The sequence below is a fragment of the Cydia splendana genome, chromosome 5 (genome assembly GCF_910591565.1).
Source record: "Cydia splendana chromosome 5, ilCydSple1.2, whole genome shotgun sequence".
Classification (NCBI taxonomy): Eukaryota; Metazoa; Arthropoda; class Insecta; order Lepidoptera; family Tortricidae; genus Cydia; species Cydia splendana.
This window is the reverse complement of record NC_085964.1, coordinates 14,219,854-14,240,183: the sequence shown is the minus strand read 5'-3', so window position 1 is coordinate 14,240,183 and position 20,330 is coordinate 14,219,854. Positions and strand designations below refer to the sequence as shown.

Sequence of the window (20,330 nt, the reverse complement as noted above, 5' to 3'; positions counted from 1 at the left end):
TATTGTGGCTTGACGCGATGCGCTCGATAGCGTTGCGAATAACATCCCTGAAGCGCACATGTTTTACACATACCTGTCGTTGCTGCCTCAATTACAGGCCCGATTTACAAACAAAACCTCAAAGTGGAAACAGCTTTCAATGCTCGTTTCGTTTATTATTTTCACATTTAAGTCTTCCTTCAATTTGTTTTGTGGATTTTAAACTGTCGCTAGCAAATAGCCCGTTGAATTGTGCACAGACAATTAAATTGTAGTAGCGTAATGAATGAATTTTCATCAGTTTCCAGTTTGTTTTTCTGTGTTTGTTAAATTGTTACTGTTAAATTGATTTGTTCAGTTTTGGGATACCTACATAGGGTGCATTTCATTTTTTATAATTACTTTTCATATAAGTATTATATTAGTTTCATATATCGTTATTTTGAATAATGTTATAAATGGCATACTACCGTAATACCTAATTAACTGTATACATAATGTTATTATTGGTATAATGGTCATAAGGTATATTTACAATTCGTCTAATATATATTGCCATAATTATTACATACTTTAAAGCATATTATTTGTTATAACAAGTGACATCACATAATTATTTGTGTGGCATAATAGTTGCATGACATAAATGGATTAGGTTAGGTTGGAACTGCGACTCCGCACAAACGAATAACTACCTAGCAAAACGAGGGTTAGGTTAGGTTAGAACTTTGACCCTCCGTGGAGTAAAAATACCTAGCAAAAAGTGATTAAGGTTAGGTTTGAACTGCGGATCCCGCAGAATCGAAAACCGTGAAAAAATTGGTTAGGTTAGGTTAGAACTGCGACCTCCCTAGAATAAAACAGCTAGAAAAAGAAGTAGGCCTGCCGTACTAGTTATAAAAAGTATGTAAAATTATGTATGTATGCTATCATTAAATTAAATATGACAATAAATGTTATACAATATATGTATTTATACTTGATAAAATTGTATGAAGTATTACGTTATACAGAAATATAATATAACAAATGTCATTATAATACATATCTATATACTATTTAAAAATTATATCACAATAGGCATTATATCAATGACAGTTTAGATGAAATCATAATAATATAACAAAGGAAACGTATAATAAAAATTACATTATAACATACAATCATATATCAAATTGCGTTATAAGATGTGTAATGCTTAATATAATTATAAAAAATCTATTATACATTATAGATTTTTTATAATTATATTAAGCATTACACACCCACCTAAATAGCATGAAAATATCGTAACTTTTTTGTTTTCCTATGTTTAAAAACAATGAGCTACATGAGCTTGTTATTTTTTAGTATTTTATCTAGAAAATGTCTATTTGTATACACATGCTATATTTAGTAATAGCGACCCGCCCGGCTTCGCACGGGTTAATAAATTATATACCTAAACCTTCCTCAAGAATCACTCTATTGATAGGTGAAATGAAAACCGCATGAAAATCCGTTCAGTAGTTTTTGAGTTTATTGCGAACAAACAAACAAACACACAAACAGACAGACGCGGCGAGGGACTTTGTTTTAAAAGTGTAGTGTTACAAAATTGATGTGGACTTAGACATGACTAACTATATAATCGTTGTCACAACTCTTTTGAAGTCAGAAGCATCCTAAATACTTAATTGTTAACAGTTACATATAATAATTCAGTAATATACTCAAATCAAGGGAAATCAGGAAACTTTGTTTAAAAATTAGTAGCAGTAAACTATTTAGTGTACATAAAATACAAGCGAAATGCAATGAAAAATTAGGAAAATGCAACTGAAAAGGCAAATTTAATATGTAGTTATATGCAAAGGGGCCTATTTTCAGTTTCGTTTTCTTTAGTTAATATTAAGTGAAGAGCTATTTTCCAGGCTTCCTACTTGGTTCAGTATACTGTTCGTTGTCGTGGGCGGTGGTGATGCCCGGCGTGGCGAGACTAAACGCCGCCAGCGGCTCCGCTCGCAACTGGGCGCAGCTGGTGTGCACCGCGGGCGGCACCGACACCGCGCTTAGCGTCGGCGTCTACGGACTCATCTTCAGCTTCATATTCACGGGAGAAAACGACTTGTATAAATATATCAAGGTAAAAATACCTTACGCTTTACGCTATGTTGATGATAAATAATGGCATGGATTCTTGTAACAGCATAGCACATCTTGATTTGTCTTGTGCAATTTCATTTATAAAGCGCAACTTGACGTACAAAGTCGCGTGCGACAAGGCACGTGTCTCCTGTATTCCTCTGGGGTATCCCGCATCGGCAAACAGCTCATTCTTCATTCGTTTACAATGATGTGACTACGACTGCTCCTCATGCAACACGCGTATTTTCACGTGCTTCTGCCTATGTTTTCTTTCCCTCGCGTTATCGCGGCATTTTGAGACGGCTCACGGGAGCCTGGGGTCTGCTTGGCAATTAATCCCAAGAATTGACGTAGGCACTAGTTTTTACGAAAGCGACTGCCGTCTGACCTTCCAACCCAGAGGGTAAAATTGGCCATATTGGGATTAGTCCGGTTTCCTCTCGATGTTTTCCTTCACCGAAATGCAACTGGTAAAAATCCTGAGGTACAACTTCAAACTTGCACGCCAGTGGCCTTTTAAACATAAATCTCTACACCCACAGTATAGGTTCTACCGTAAACAAGTGGAATCGATAGACTATTTATTTTAAGCTGTTCCATGGTCTAATAAAACATGGTCTTCTATTCCCAGAGTGACACGGGCCTACGTCACAATAACATTGCCACTTTATTTCAACATAACATGTTACATGGGTACATTATACCTATGGTTAATAAGTTAAAATATTTCTTTACAATTTTATAATTTTAATTTATATGTATTTTATCTTAAATTTTACAATAACACGTCATTTTTAATTATTCGTTAGCAATATCTTCCGATTCACGACAGAAATTTCAGACGTTCGGGTAATTCTGTTTACACTACTGACAACACAGGATAGCGCTGTCACATTTGACAATTCGGATCTAGATAACTTCATGCCCTGACCGTCATCCTTTTCGAACGCGTGTTAATTGTTATTTCCTTCTCGCTCAGTGTCAGCAGATGCAGTGTTTTCCAAACTTTTCACGCCGTAAGCTTGGTAATTAATGTGTAACTGTGAATTAGTTTTTCAAACGTTTGTCTTGTATAGATAAATAAAGTTTAATTGAATACATTAGATTTGTTTTATTTTACTATGTTTCTACATGAATAACTTAAAATTAATGCCGTTAAAATAATTTTCACCGTTGGTTAAAATTCTCCCACATTTTAAAGTTTGAGAACCTGTAAACAGCATGATGACGTAGGCCCGTGTCAGTTAGGTCATACGCGAATCTCGGAATAGAGTACCAGGCGGAGTATATTATTATACCATGAGCTGTTCTATAACTGCAGGCGGTAAGCCACAGCGTTAAACGAATCGTGTCGGTTGGTCTACGAATAATAATTCTCACTCGTCTCCACTCTGCAGTTGAATGCAATTCCAGGAAAATAATTTAAGTATTAAAATTAAAGTATTATTTTATACCGTTTCTGGTTTTTACCTGTTACAATCTCAAAATCTGCACTGAGTTTATAGACACTCAAGAAGTCAAGACTCTCAAGAGCAATGGAAACTGGTCACATTTCATAGAAATTTCCTTACAAAATTACTTTAATAAGTGTACCAAACTTTCTGTCATTTTAATTACCGTGGAATGGGGTTACTTTGAATCCTGGGTTTACTTTGATAAAAACTTTACTTCGTGTTCAAACTCGAATATTACGCTTTCTGAACGCACCCTGTGGATTGTTATTTTTTACGGTTGGCAAGATTGAACGTCACTGTCAGTTAGTGATTTGTGTCCGTGGGATCAAGCATGTCGATCGATGGGAAAAAAATTAAAATATGCAAGTATCAGTTTTGTGTACTTTTAATAGCCTGTATAACTTCTAATGTACAATGTTCTATATAGCAAATACATAAATTTGATGTAATCCATTGAATCAGGCATGTATCGGCCTATAGCATCGATTCTTGTTGCAAATCATAATCATGGCGGCCATTTTAGTATCTCGGTTTTTGTGGCATGGGGTGTCATTGATCGCCTATAAGGGTTTACTTTGATCACTGATCAATGACAACGGACGACATATAGTTTTTTTAGATTATTTAGATATTGAAGGTTTTTTAACTGGTTTTTGTATTATTGTTTTAGAATAATGCCTGAGCATATAGGAACTACACTGAAAAAGTTTTAAACCGGGCTGTGACAGAAGTGGTCGAAGGCAGGCCGTCGATACGCCAAGCATCCGTACATCATCGTATTGTTATTACATATTGTTAATAAATTTTGATAGGTTTTTATTGTTCAATTATGCTTCTTACCTTAAATAAGTAAAATATGAGACTGTTTTGCAATAAAGTTGATATTTTTTAAGCCAGGTTGGCTTTTTCGTTTTCTCTTTGTCAAAGTAACCCCAAAGGCAATAAAATCTTTATAAATCCTATACCTGCGAACGGATTTTTTTGTAATGTTTTGAAGTTTTAGTCCCTATAGGGGTTACTATCGAATTCCGTCGAAAAAAAGGGGGGGTATCAAAGTAACCCCAAATTAAGTTTAAAGTTGATCACCACTTTAGAATTTTTTTTCAAAGGACACATTAGTATTTAATAAAATATTATTGGTGAAATCGATAGAGGAGCAAAAACCGATATTGTCATTTTTTTTAATTATTTTTAAATTCCATATTCGGGGAGATAAATATATATTGATTTTGAAATTGATCAAAGTAACCCCATTCCACATTGGGGTATTTCATAAGTTTCATAACTATATTTGCTGAGTTACATTGATCAGTCCGTCGGTTGTGGTTGGTTCATAGACAAAATTATCTTAGACTAAAAACTTAACTTTTAGGACTGTTTTAATGTACCTACGGATTAAGTTACTTACTAATAATTAACTTACTAATAATTTTTGACTCGGGTGGTTTTTTTTTTGTTTACTTCAATTAAAATCGCTATAACGTGAGGAACATGTGATACCACGATAGTAATTCTTTCTCACGATAACGAGCTTTAAACAATGACGGAACGAAATCACTTAGCACCAATAAGCCTTGAAAAATTCGATTAGGGTAAAGAAACTTGTGAAAAAGTTGATATATCAAGAATCGATTCGTTTTTGAAATGTTGCGTAGACGTTAATGAATGGAAAGACAACTAGAAAGCGGAAAAACACGAGATTGAAATGAGGAAAAAAAAAGAAACTAGGAACATAGCGTATTAAGTGTTAGACGATGGATTCTATAGAAATGCAAACATCAAACAATAACACAGAATAAAAAGGTTTCCTTGTATGAGATGTTAATACATTCCAGAAGATTTCAAGATAAAAATAATGCTAAGTATCCCCATTATTTATTGCTTCAGCAAGCCCCTAGTGATTGCATCAAGCGTCGCCGTTAATTGATTCGCATATGGGACATTGACTATAGAAATATATGCAAGAAAAATTAGTAAAAAAAAATACTTAATTTTTTTTTTAAGTCACCGTTTACAGTTAAGCCCCCCATTCACACTCCTACATTGTAGTCCGGCTCGCAGGACTACGGAGTAGGATTTAGCTCACACACCCTCCTACATTGTAGTACGCCTTGCAGGACTACGGAGCACGAAATAGCTCACACACGGTACTGTTTTGCCGTCCATCATCAGTACTGCTTCGTTTCTCACAAGTGTCGGTTTACTTACTCTTGAAAATGTTACGTGCAATTAAAAAAACCGGCCAAGTGCGAGTCGGACTCGCACACGAAGGGTTCCGTACCATTATCTATAAAAACGGTTACCCATCCAAGTACTGACCCCGCCCGACGTTGCTTAACTTCGGTCAAAAATCACGTTTGTTGTATGGGAGCCCCATTTAAATCTTTATTTTATTCTGTTTTTAGTATTTGTTGTTATAGCGGCAAAAGAAATACATCACCTGTGAAAATTTCAACTGTGTAGCTATCACGGTTCGTGAGATACAGCCTGGTGACAGACGGACGGACGGATCGACGGACGGACAGCGGAGTCTTAGTAATAGGGTCCCGTTTTACCCTTTGGGTACGGAACCCTAAAAAAAGAAAATAGCTCTTCTGCTATGTATTTTCTTGTTATTGGATAAAAATAAAAAAGAGTGTGAGAAAAGAAACTGCTAAAAATTCGCCAGAGAGCGTCATATTTCTTAAGTATTGGTAATAATTGTTGCAATGCCTATTCCTCCATTGTTTGTTGGAGTGATTGGGTGATTTTTGGTCCCACAAACAGCGATTTCCTTTATAAATTTCAAAAAAATGGCGCGCACTGTTGTCATACGTCAAACTCGGCAGTCCGCAACGTAGGACGACAACCCACACACAATCCTGCGCGGCGGAGTACAGCGGTGGGCGTTGCAGGATTTGTAGGACCCAAGAGGCATCCTACTTGAGTGTTGTAGGACGGCACGTAGTCCGCGATCCCCATTACACAATCCTACATAATGAGGCGGACTACGAGGCGGACTACAAGGTAGGAGTGTGAATGGGGGGCTTTACTATTTTGGTAGCATTCATCATGTTGTCATCACACTATAACATTGACGAAGGGGTATTTACACGATAGACATGCTGATAATGCCAAAAGTGTTCTTTTGGCGGATGGATGTAAATTAAGGTGGATGGCAATAGACTGGGTCTATATCAAGGAATATTTGAAAAGACAGACAGAGGTGGTGTTATATTATCAACTAATCCGCAAATAACTCCGGCTTGGACTACTTATACACATGGTAATCATATCGTGCAAAGTGCCTTTGTCCTGGTCATCACAAATTCTGTGACATGTCAAATCCTGAGCCTGAAATGAAAGTCTCGTATATTAGTATGATAAACTATAATATTTTCAGCTATATTCAATATATATTTCGCTTCAGTAGACCTTTAATTTTCTATTTAGTTCTAATAAAATTATATGTGCCCAAATTGTGGCGTATTCAAGCTTTAAAATGTAATGTGGGAAAATATTACAAAATGAATCAGTATTGCAAAAATAAAATGTGCTTAACTAGCCAAGTAAATCAGTGTGTTATATTGTTTTCATCAGGCTGGGTCGACCCTGTTCGTGGGCGTGATACTGGGAGTAGCGTGGGGCATCCTGGCAGGGCTAGCACCACACTCGCGCGACTATTACGTCGTGGAGCTCCGGGTCCTCTTTGTGCTGGTCGGGGGACTCTTCGCCAACTTTATCCTCGTGCGCTTAGGATGGGCTGGAACTGGTATGTACTTCTTGAATCGTCACAACTTTTTTATACCGAAATTTTAATGTCTTTGCAATCGTTGTAACATTTCGGCAATGAGAACGTAAGAAATATAGATTTCAAAATCAGTGTATCTCGCTTGTACTTATACGTCTCATACATTGATGCAAGTAATAATTGAAAACTGGTTTTCAATAGAACGAAATTCGGATCAATTTTACAATTTATTATAAAGTCAACAACTGAATTAGCACCGATAGAAAGCAAATTATCGTCTAATTCCTAAGTGTACTTAGAGAATTACGTGAAGCGTAACAATAAATATTTTATTTATTTATATCAAAAAAGAGAATATGTACCATAAGAATAGCAATGCTAACTTTATTTAAGCTTAAATAATCCAGTATAACTAGGTTCACTGAATTGTAGTCAAGTTAGAAATAATGTTTGTTTTGAATGTTTAGCTGGAGTCGCTGTGTTGGCCTGCAACGCAACGGCCGCCATGTTCTGGGCGCGAGACGGGTGGAAACTCAACAACAACCCCGCGTCTACAGCCTACCGGGTGTTTTGGGCTGCCTGTGAGCCAACTGTGTTTGCTTACACGGGCACTTTCTTTGTGGTAAGTTTCTCTTTAATAGTAAATAGTTTATGTGACTGCTACATCAATAAACTGCACATACACTGCTTTTCTACACACATTATAAGCTCTTTATGATGTATTCAGGAACCGCATGCTACGACCAGCATTGCGGCACCGTTGCTCTGTCACGGATATCAGATAGCGTCTCTAAAATATCGCTGGCTTATACACTGATTGATCGAACGCTAAATGATCGCACGTTTTACACGAAAGTGGTGTGAGAGTTAATTTCTAAACAACAAATCAAACTATTTTTGCGACAATTCAAACTAAACGTCAAAATGTGGTAAGGGTCAATTTTCAAATAGGCATTTTTTGCTGTCCCACGACTATAACTCGAAGTCCATAGGACTAAAAGACTGGGTATGTATATATTTTCATTCAGTGTATTATAAACTTTAAGAATAATGTACAGTCACCTGCAATAATATGTTACACAACGAAGGCCGCAGAAATATCTGACACGATCTTATTTGTGGAGCCATAAGAGGGTGTCACATATTTTGGTCGCCTTCGAAGAGTAACATATTATCGCAGGTGACTGTACAACTGTACCTTAAATATTATTTGTTTCTTACAAAATTGCATTTGAAGTCCCAAAAACGGCGAAAACTGCCGCTTTTTTGCGTGTCCCAGTGGCGGCATAGCCCAATAAAAAAAATCATAACTTTGGATGTAGGTAACGTATTATTAATAACTTTATATTTTCATAAAGAGCATTTTCTAGAGAATTGATTTAATCATTTCGATAAAATTATGCGTTTTTTTCTTATTATTTTTTTTTATTATTTGTATGTCTTTCCCATCACGGAACAATGGTGTTCCGGACCTTTGGGAGGCGTGCGCGGAGCCGACGCCAACACGTAGAGGCCCTTTTGACACTTTAATGAAATGTAAGGGGTACACCGAGCGGATGCTGCCCTTACCCGTGTCATGGGACGCACGCAGAGGCAGCACCCGCCAGGGTGTAAGGGCTATTGAGAGTTGATGGAATCTAAAATGAACAAGGTTATTGGGTGAAAGCGATGGACTAAGTACTGAGCTATGGGGTAAAAATTTTATTTTTTTCCTTATTTATTTCTCCTCTTAAGTTAGGTTATTTATAATATGAATATTATAAATAACCTAATATTATTTTTTTATTATTAACGTTCACCATTATTTAATAAAACAAGGGAATACTTTTTATCGTTGTCCCGCGCGGCACTTGTTTTGTTATGACATGACTTAAAGAAACCCCTCAAAATCTTCTTTGTCTATTAAATAACGGTTAGATTAAATTTACGACACAACACAATAGTGCGGTTAGTTGGGCGTCGATTACCACCGACTGTGGACGCGGAAACAGTTTAAATTATATAAAAACAGGTAATAATCTCTTTCGATATATTTTGGTACGACTACAATGACATTTGTATGGACGCTTAATATGGTTTACTAATGTTTCGACGAAAATAATTTAGCAAAATATAATTTCATTGTTTTTACCTTTAATTCCGACGTTTCAGCTGAGTTGCACCAGCTGTGGTCACGGAAAGACTGACGTCCCAACAAATAATTAAATATGTGTACATGTGTAATTAAATATGTGTACAAAACGCGAGAGTTTAAAGTGTTATAATTATTTAGCAAATTCTAAACTCCCTAAACTACGTATCCCATATTTTTATTTGGTCAAATTTTTATTTCCCAACTCAACGTTTCGCACTGATATCATTTCCCAAATAATGATTTGATAAATTATTGTTAGACAAATTATTACCTGGAATTTTTTAAAGATGTCAATTACGTTTCCGTCAAATGTTTTGATTGGCATACCTTGATTATATATATAACCATAACCTACCTATCTCTGGGAGCAGTTTCATTTTTAGGGTTAATAAAATAAAATAACCATAACCTACCTATCTCTGGGAGCAGTTTCGTTTTACGGGTCATACAAAAAAATAACCCTAATCTACCTATCTCTGGGAGCAGTTTCGTTTTTAGGGTCATAAAAAAATAACCCTAACCTACCTATCTCTGGGAGCAGTTTCGTTTTTAGGGTCATAAAAAAAATTACCCTAACCTACCTATCTCTGGGAGCAGTTTCGTTTCTAGGGTCATAAAAAAAAACCCTAACCTACCTATCTCTGGGAGCAGGTTCGTTTTTACGATCATAAAAAAAATAACCCTACCCCACCTATCTCTGGGAGCAGTTTCGTTTTTAATCATTATTTACCACATAAAATTTGACAATATGTTATTTGCCTTGCCAAATCATTTGCTACACAATTATTTACCACATAAAATTTGACGTAATAAAATTTTGCAATATAAAAATGTAGCAAAATAAAAAAATTACGAAGTACGATTGGTTTGCGAAATAAAACTTCGGCGAAAAGTTGGTTGCTAAATGAAATTTGACGAAACATAATTCGGCAAAAAGGCAGTACACTGGTACACAGTCGAAATAAAAATGTGTATTTTATAATAATAGTTTCAAATATAGTGTTAAAATATATAGTAAAATAAATAAGTGAATCTGTTGTATTGTGTAGGAAATTTCGCAAAAAAATATTATTTGTATGACGACATTTATACGGATATTTTAACCGTACAAATGTCGATTCTGGCATACAAATGTCGACATACTGCCATACAAATGTCGAAAAGGTGCCATACAAGTGTCGTCAGGGACTTACAAATGCCACAAAAATAATAAATAGTGCTATAAAAATTTTGATACTGCCATATAATGTCGAAAAAATGCCATATACATGTTAAAAGCACCTTACAAATGGCTAAATAGTGCCATATTTAATGTCGATATTTAAACGTCCATATCTTGGTAACTATAAAAAGTAGAGTGGTGCCTCCTACAGTATATTTTTGTTGTTAAGAACTCTTCCTAAAACGATGATTATAAATCAGATTTTCCAAAAATAAAAAAATGCCATACAAATGTCGAAAAAACACCCTCTTCAAAAATTGACCCGTAAATGGATTTTTTTTCACACATGTCACGCAACCGTAGTTTTTTTTTTTTTCAGAGACAAACTAGAGTCCGTTCGATATCAAGTAACATGCGAGATTTGTCAAAATTGTTTCATTCAAATAAAGTCTTTTAGACTGATATTGGAATGGATGTGAAATCAAAATTTGATTGAAATTTGAATGTCATTATAAAACCGAATTTTAACAAAACAATTTATCGTTATGCTATGTAGATATACTAGATATGAAATAAATAGACACCCTGGCGGCACCTCATTGTCAAATATACCATAGACAGGTTTCTGTAAATGGAGTTTCGCACCTTGAGACAGAACAATTCAACACGAAAGAAAGACGCACAAACAATACAGTTAAATGCCACAATAACATGGTCCTCAAGTCAGCAAAAATACGTTGTGTACAACATTCATTTTTATTGCTCGTTTAAGAAATACGATAAATCAATAGCAGCATTCATTCAAACTCACTCATAGTACTCTAGTACACAAATAAAAATGAGCGAAATGGGCAAAAAATTTCAAGGAATGTTCCTAAATTGGACAAGGGCGTTTCGGATTAGTACTTTTTGTGGGTGTTACCCTACACCTACAACGTGCATAGCTCGTGTTCTTTTTTTGCGAAATGAATTCAACTTCGTTATTAGTTCACAAAGCTTTCCATACTTTGCAGCATCCGTGGTCTCCGGTAAACTTTGGTGTTTGTCTGATATGAATAATAAAATAGTTTACCCGGAAATTTTAAATTCATCTGCAGCTTCCAGGCTCCTCCAAGTAGTGTGTCTGACATGCTCAGGTGCATAATAGAGAACTTACCAAGGAATTTCTAAAGTAGGTACCTAATAGGTATTCAAGGTGTTAGAGCCACTCAAAATTATCAAGCAATTTATTTACTTGGAATCATCTTTAAACATTGTTATGGTAGGTCATCATCATCAAACAAGTACCTTTTTATATGGAAAATATATGTGGTTTTCTATCAAAGAAGGGTCCTTATGCACATGAAGCATAATGACCCTTTTCTCTGTATTCTCTCTATAATCGGTTAAAAACTGTTAGTTTATTGAAGACTCCGTATGACCGCCTCTGCATTTACTGGCGCCTTAATTTTTTAATTTACTAAAGAAAGGCCGCTTTAGTAAAGTTATTAACAAATATAGTAAAATGACAATTAAGAGACACGTAACTACATGTTATATTTATAGTTAAATTATGAAAACAACGACTCTAAGAAGATCACTAAAGGTTAGGCTGATGATCTGTATGATCATAGGATAGGTAATTTTTGTTTCATTACTTATTCAATTTGAATTGAGTGTCTCGGCAAGTCATCTTCGAATAAGTATATGAAACACTAGTATGTATTAAAGATAGCTCGGCAAAGGCCATATCGAGAAAACGTTATTGAACAAGCGGCCACAGCTAATTGAGCGCCACCACGCGTAATAAGCACCAATCACGGCAATCACGCAGTAATCCACCCGTTCACAACATTGACACACAAAGCAATGAATTAACAATCGAAGAATTGAATGTACGAAAAACCACACCGGTTATTGTTTTATTACTCACGCGTGCGTTTTGTTTTGTTGTGTTCTTATAATGTGGAAACAAATCAATCAAGGTTGTTTGTTTCATTGACGACTTTTTCTTGAATATTTGAGAAAATGAAAATAACCTTGTAATATCAGTTTATGGCATTTTCATAATTGGTTATATCATTATAATAGGCTACTTTCTTATAGACAGCTTCAATATTTCATAATCATCATCAAACGTTGTGAGGTTACGTAGGCTTAAACGTGTGGTACACGGAGAAAATAAGGACAAGCTTATTTTTGATCTTTCAATTACGGGTAAATATTTATAGATTAATGATAACTTAAAACGTGAAAGTCGATTTGATCCCAAAAAAATGTATTATAGATACGTACATACAATTATAGATACGAAATCTACTCGTCTGTTTATCTGCCTGTGTTTTGACATTTCAAGGCATAATCCACAGCTAATCCCTAAAGATGATATATTTTTCGAAATCCACACCAATAACACATACCGCTTAGTTCTTACGTAAAAAATAAAGAAAAATAACTAAATTAAATTGACTGACTTTGATGTTTTTTATTTTTCAGATTGACAATGATCTGTGGGATGTTATGTTAATTGGGTTAGCAATTCTACTTATCTGTTTGATTGTGAGACTAACGACGGCAGCGCTCGTCTGCTGGGACATGACCCTCAAGGAAAGACTCTTCCTTTGCTGCACCTGGGTACCCAAATCCATAGTCGAGGTAGGTACCCATTACCCAAATCTATCTACCCGCTGACCCCGAAATAACAGGCTGGGACTGGGATTCGGCTAAGCGGGCGAAGTTAGGTGTACAACTAGTATGCTATATAATTACATACATAGATACGCATGTAGGTACTTACGTACAAAATCCTACTAAAAACGTCTGTTATCAATGTTCGCTAGTATAGCAGGTAAATAATTTATAGACTAAAATGGAAACAATAAAATAAAATAACATTTTTACAATATTAAGTACGGATTGTTTTGAAAATGTACACAAAATATCCACACAGTAACTGACGGAATATTCTCTGTAAAAATATTCCGCATTTCACTCGGATAACTCTGAAAGTAAATAATAGGTATCTAATCAATGTTGAATTCTGATCAGATTTTGATGGTTCTGATTCAGATTTTAATTGAATACCGATTTCAACAGCCAAATATTACTTGGAGAAGGAAGTGAGCCTATCACGTTCATAGTTTTCATTCAAAACAAAGAACGCCGTAAGTGTTATTAGACTTATTAGGTAACATGTAATTTTTATTAGTTTCTTGTGTTGATAATGTCTTAGTAGTAAGTTCTTTGGTATCGTCTTGGGTCGTCCCATTCGTTTTTTGTCAAGTTAAGAAATTAGTCCTATTCTGCTTTCGTCACGCATTCTACATTCGTCATCGGTGGTCTTTTTCATATTTAGTTATATTTGGTTGTTTGCCTTTTCTTTATTTCGGCTTATTCCGGTATTCGTTATCATCTTCTTTGGGCATGTTCGATGTTAGTAAATTTCGTTTTTTTGTCTCATTCGTTATTCGTCCTATCGTCTTTGGTCTTATTCTAATTTCGCATTTTTTTACTTAGGCTCTTTTGAAAATTGGACACATTCTTTATTTATCCCGTTCAATATTGGTCTCGTTCGATATTCGTCCCATTCGATATTCGCCCCATTCACGAAAAAGTAAGAAAAATATTTATAGGGCTGTATCTCCTAAATCTAGCGTCGTAGCGCAAAAATAATCAAATTTTCATTCCTCTTAACGAAACCCCTAATTATTATTTAAAAAAAAGACAAAAAAAGGAAAAATAATCTTTATAGGCCTGCATCTCCTAAACTGTGCATCGTAGCGCAAAAATACTCAAATTTTCGTTTCCCTTTTAAATCCTCTAAGTAATATTTAAAAACACAAAACAAGAAAAAAAAAACGAAATAAAGAAAGAAAAATATTTATAATGCTGTATCTCCTAAATCGAGCGTCGTAGCGCAAAAATAATCAAAATTTCGTTCCTCTTAACGAAACCCCTAATTAATATTAAAAAAAAAACACAAATAAACGAAATAAAAATCTTTATAGGCCTGTATCTCCTAAACTGTGCGTCGTAGCGTAAAACTAATAACATTTTCGTTCCTCGATTCATCTTAAGAACCCCACGCACTGATAACCTATCACATTAGGACATGAAACAATCATCCTCATCATCAATTTTTATTATTATTTCATTGCATGTTTAAGAAAAGCACTATACTTACCTCGGCGTGAAAAGGGGCACTAATTAAACACATGTGTAATTTTGAAATAAAAATAAGAATAATTAAAAAGACAATCAACAAATATGGCCAAAGATGACAAAGACTACCAGCGAAAGTGACGAATGAAGAATATGATAGAATACAGAATAAGACAATGGGACCGACAACGAACGTGGCGAAAAAAAATTGACGAATAATGAATGAGACTGAAAACGAGATAGACTAAGATCGAACATGGCCTAAGAAGATAATGACGAATACCGGAATGAGCCGGAATAAGAAAAAGGCAAACAACAAATATAACCAAAGATGAGAAAGACCACCGACGATAGTGGCGAATGTAGAAAGGGTGACGAAAGCAGAATAAGACTAATTTAAAAACTTGTCAAAAAACGAATGGGACGACCCAAGACGATACCAGTTCTTTACTGACTGGTGTCGTCGTATGACACAAGTGATGCTATTAGTGTTATCATCTCGTAAATCAAGATTTTTAAGAAAAACGACTAAGAATACAAGTAAAGATGTTGATGATATATACGTTCTTAAGGCTAATAATGTGTTACAGAATTTCATTAGTTTGTATAATTTTAAATTTTATTTCCGACATAATTAACGTAGAAACGGTATTCTTCTTATAACTTTCTCATTTATCATTTTTACTGTGCAACAAATTATTTCAAATCTTCATTAAAATATGAAACATCCATCTACACTTGTCCTGCATCAACTTGGCAGTGTCAATGGTCGTGCTATACTTAAGAGTGGGGGGTAAAGCCAGGAATTTAGAAAGTACGGTTTTGCTGTCTGACTGACTGTCCTCGAAAATATAGTCTAGTTTCCGAGCGTTTTTTTTTATGGCATTGCCCTTGATTAAAACGGGTAAACATTCAATATAAAAATTGCAATTTTACATTAGCCCCCTCTTAACCTAGGGTTGACGGACTCTATTTTTATCAACGAACTGCTTCCAGGCTGTATTGGCGCCAACGGCTCTAACGGCGGTCATCTCCCGGGGGCCCCACCAGGATTACGACAATGATTTGGCGTGCGCAGTCAACATACTGCGACTCCTGGTTCAAGCCATAATCATCACCACCCCCATAGGATATCTACTTACAAATCATTTAGGACCAAAATTACTTAAAGTACCTAAGAAATCCTGTGACGATAAAAATCTAGCATAATCCTAAAAACTATCTACTCTTTATACCTAAGCCAGACCTAAGCTAATATTGTATACTTAAGTTTTATTATGTCTTTGGAATAGTTCTGGAGATGTACTGTACCTTAAACTAATAACGCATAGACTGATAATCTCCATACGGCTAACCTGCCAAAAGTGAAGCCGAAACACGATCGATGTGTGCGTGGAACGCTCGTGTTTTACGCTCAGCAAACACACACATATATACAAAATATGTTGCCAGTATTCATTTACTTCTCTCAAAGTAGGGGAATTTTAACAACATCACACTTGGTTATTAATAATTTGGAAGTGTGTAGATTCGATTTTGTAGCAAAAGCTTTTTGTTTATTTTGGGATTTGTTGCATTTCTGTACTTTGTGAAATAAGGATTAAATAAATAGCTGATAAGTTTTTACTATTTTTATTTATTTAACAAATGTGCATAAAATAATAAGAATAAATTTAAATAGGACAGAGCATATTCGACTGTGTTTAGTCCGTTTCCAATGTTTCCATATTGCGTCATTCCGATTTAGTCTATTTTTTTCCTTCCATCTCGCAGACAGAAGTAGATCAGTCAGAAAACTGAAACGAACATGACACAAAATAAAAATAAGAAAAAAGTAAATACTTACCTAAATAATTAACTTAATTATAATTTTCTATAATTATACAATGAAATTTAATGGAGCGTATTTATTTTAGAATGTAGACGTCATGTCCCATTTGGAGGAAAAAATATTCACTACACTGGCAACATTTAGAAGAAATGGCGGCTGACGAAAATTTGGATTTTTGTATTTACGATTATGTAAAAATATCACATTAAACTCGATACTTACGCGTGAAATGTAATATCAAGCGGTTTGTTTTTATTATATGATGTGTTGTGACACCCATTCACTGTACAAACAACCATCTTTCCTGTAGTTTTTGATTTTTAAACGGGAGGTGTACACAGACCGATTTGACTTTGAGTACTGCGAGGGCCGTTCGAATACGATGATGCGAGTGTGACGTGACGTCGCACTTGAAATGGCTTCACTGGGGGTGTACGAACTAGGAATCTATGCCTTATAAATCTATGTACTGTACATTGACTTTACTCTTATATAAGTAGTTTTGGGTTGTTTTATATAGATACGTGAATTCAAAGTTCAAAGTAATCGAATTGACATTTTTGTTTAAATATAAACAGAAAGAATATTTGAATCTCTTGGTTGATTTGTTGGGTTCAATATTGCATGTATGTATTAGGTACACAAAATTTACTATAGACAGAGCTCATTAGATATGAAGAAATAAATTATTATATTTACTTTGTATGAATTAACAAAATGTCCATGCAAAATTTAAACATTCTGGAGCGATAGGTACCTATATGACTTTATCTATCTCTAAATTGATTTCAACATTCACATTTCTCACCTTTCATAAGTTTATGGTTAATAAAGGTTTAAAGGGGCCCACTTATTAACAGTCCGCCGGACGGTATCGGCCTGTCAGTTAGAACAAAATTTTGACAGTTCCGAACAACTGACAGGCCGATACCGTCCGGCGGACTGTTAATTAGTGGGCCCCTTAATAGTTATAAAACCTTTAAAAAATCCACTTCAACTTTTATATGCGCCAGCATCTGATTGGTGTTTGAAGTCGGTGCCAAGCCAAATCTTAAAAGCGACGACAAGTAGCATAAGTAAACTATTTAGGATATAAATATAGGTACCAAAGTCTTGATTCTTGAGTAATGTAACTGCTACTTAATTAGACGTAAGGATTTATTTAGTCACTAAGATAAACATTATTATAAGCTCGTAGGTAAGATATTTGCACTTATTTATGTGAGTAAAAACTAAAGACTAAAATTAAAATAGATAAAATTAGATTATTAGACTAAAATTTGTAGAATACTTAATAGTTTTTGCTGTTTTCGAATCATCATTATTTAGATCACACGGGTAAGTATAATTAAGGGGTACAAACGCCCCTTGCAAGTGGTAGGTAAATAACTCTGTTGACATTACATATACCTGCAGTCAAAGTCATAGATATAGTCTGTCAAACAACTTTGTCAGTATAAAAAGGAGCGAAATTCCAATATTCTATGTGACGACAACCGTTCGTGCATACACTTTTTAAATTTGCCACTCTTTTCTACTGACGAAAATGGCTTAACAGACTATATTGTATAAGAACCTACGTTTCTTCACCTTAATGAATTTAAATATTGCTACATTTTTATGATCTTAGTGAACATGATGACTATGGCTTTAAATATGTTTAGGTACGTGTGATTTTCTAATATGTAATTACCGACTCTTCATCTCGCCACTATAATTACCTAGGTACTCATATATTCATAATATAATACGAGATACCTATTACCTATATTGGTATGTTGTCTTTATTTATTTTAAACGTATAGCAATAAATCAGTTACTTCGCACTTATCTAGTTTTATTTATGGCAACTAATGAAACCGTTGACTTAGTACTCCCATTTCTATTGTGCTGATAAGCTGTGTGTTTTGGGATGTTAATTTTAGATTGTAGGTAGCACAATATGAACTTGATGTAGGAAACCATACAAATTTAGTTTACAGGCTACATTGTAAATTGTAGCTTATCGTACTATATAAATAAAGGCGAAACTCTCCAATCTCTCCATGCAATGCACTTGGGCGGACCTACTTAATCGTATGAAAAGTTCATAACATTTGAGCGAGCATATTATAATAGCAAGGCTGGGGAGTAGCAAGATTTCTTCTTCTTCTTTATATTTAAGAGCTGTGCTCTTGTCGGTGGAGCAATCTCCAACTCGTCCGGTCCTCTGCCAACTCCTTAACCTTCTGGTATGACACGACCTGAACCTTTTCTTTTATTTGGTTGAAATAATTTATTCTCGGTCTTCCTCTTCCTCTCTTTCCCTCTATTTTTCCTTCTATGATGTTCTTTAGGGACATGTCGTGTCGTAGCAGATGTCCAATTAGTACTCCTCTTCTATTTTCTATTGTCGCTATTATATTTCTTTTCTCGTTAATCCTATCTAGAACCCTATCATTTGATATTTTTTCCGTCCAACTAATCCCTTCCATTCTCCGCCAACACCACATTTCGAAGCTTTCTAATCTTTCTCTCTCTCTCTTTGTGTCAGTGTCCACGTTTCGCAGGCGTATAAGGTGATGCTCCAGATGTAAGATTTAATAAAATGTTTTTTAGTGTTAGTAGACATTTTTGATTTGAAAATATGTTTAGCAAGATTTCAAGAAACAATACATTATTTTGATTTAAACACAGAAGGTATAATAGGTATAGGTATACTTAGGTACGTTGTCATTTCTATTCATTCTGATATTAAATCAGAAATCAGTAATAAGTTGACAGAGGCGTACCTACCTGCCTTTATCTTGGGATGTTTACTTTAATGCGACATTTTTATTTCTAAGATACGAGCCACGGCAGGCATGCATTTATGCATATACTCCCTATGTTGCCAGTAACCTACATTTTGAAAACAACGCCATCTACATCAGCCTTGTATAACTACATAGCGCCGAGGATGGCAGTAGAAATCAACGCCATCTATAAATTCGAGTAAAAAGTAGAAAGAACGAATGAATAGCTTCCTTACTCGAATCAAATAGTTATAGCTAGCTTTCAAATAACGCGTTGTCATTCATTTATGAGAGAGGGTGTTGTTCCACTAATTTAAAATATTTGTAGACTTAACAGCAGCATCGCAATATCATAAAATCATAAATAATAAAAATCGGCCAAGAGCTAGGCTAAACTTATGAATAAGTATCATGTAGGTACATTACAAGATTACAAACATAAGTAGCGCTATGTACGTATTTTTACTAAGAATCCAACGATATCCCATACCATTGGGTTGAAACAAAAATTAAAAAAAAAATATTTTGTATGGGAGGTACCCAAAAAAAAAATTTTTTAGTTTTTATTTCACCGTTCTTTTGTCAAAGTCATGCATGATTTATGTATCCATGCCACATTGCTGCTTTGCCGCGGACAGACAGACTGACATGGCGAAACAATAAAGGTTCGTAGTTGACTACGGAACCCTGCTCAAGGCCGATTTTTTTTTCATACATACATATATGTATTTATTATGGACATTTTAGTCTAATGTATAGGTATGTACGTTTTTGAACCCCAACCCTATATTACTTAATTGCGATAAATAAAATACAGTTACACCTGTGTAACCAGGACTGACCTAGGTATGTGCACAATGTTCTAATAAACATTAGTGTTAATGATCTTGACACAGTGAATCATATGTAGGTACTTCTTCTATCACAAGATTCCTTCAATTAATGCGAGTACGAAGCGATGGCTGCCGCGTGCCGCTCACGGAGCGCGCGCGCGGCAGT

General features: G+C 35.0%; 1 protein-coding gene across 1 annotated transcript in view; it reads left to right on the top strand.

The window, feature by feature from the left end:
- The window catches only part of LOC134790343 (sodium/hydrogen exchanger 9B1-like), a 28,013-nt gene extending 12,033 nt beyond the window's left edge, over positions 1-15,980 (top strand). Inside the window, exons 6-10 of the mRNA XM_063761111.1 lie at positions 1,893-2,104; positions 7,140-7,311; positions 7,758-7,912; positions 13,062-13,220; positions 15,723-15,980. Coding sequence (XP_063617181.1) covers positions 1,893-2,104; positions 7,140-7,311; positions 7,758-7,912; positions 13,062-13,220; positions 15,723-15,935 — 911 coding nt within the window. The 3' untranslated portion in view covers positions 15,936-15,980. The remainder of the gene's footprint in view (positions 1-1,892; positions 2,105-7,139; positions 7,312-7,757; positions 7,913-13,061; positions 13,221-15,722) is intronic.
- Positions 15,981-20,330: the final 4,350 nt, after the last annotated feature.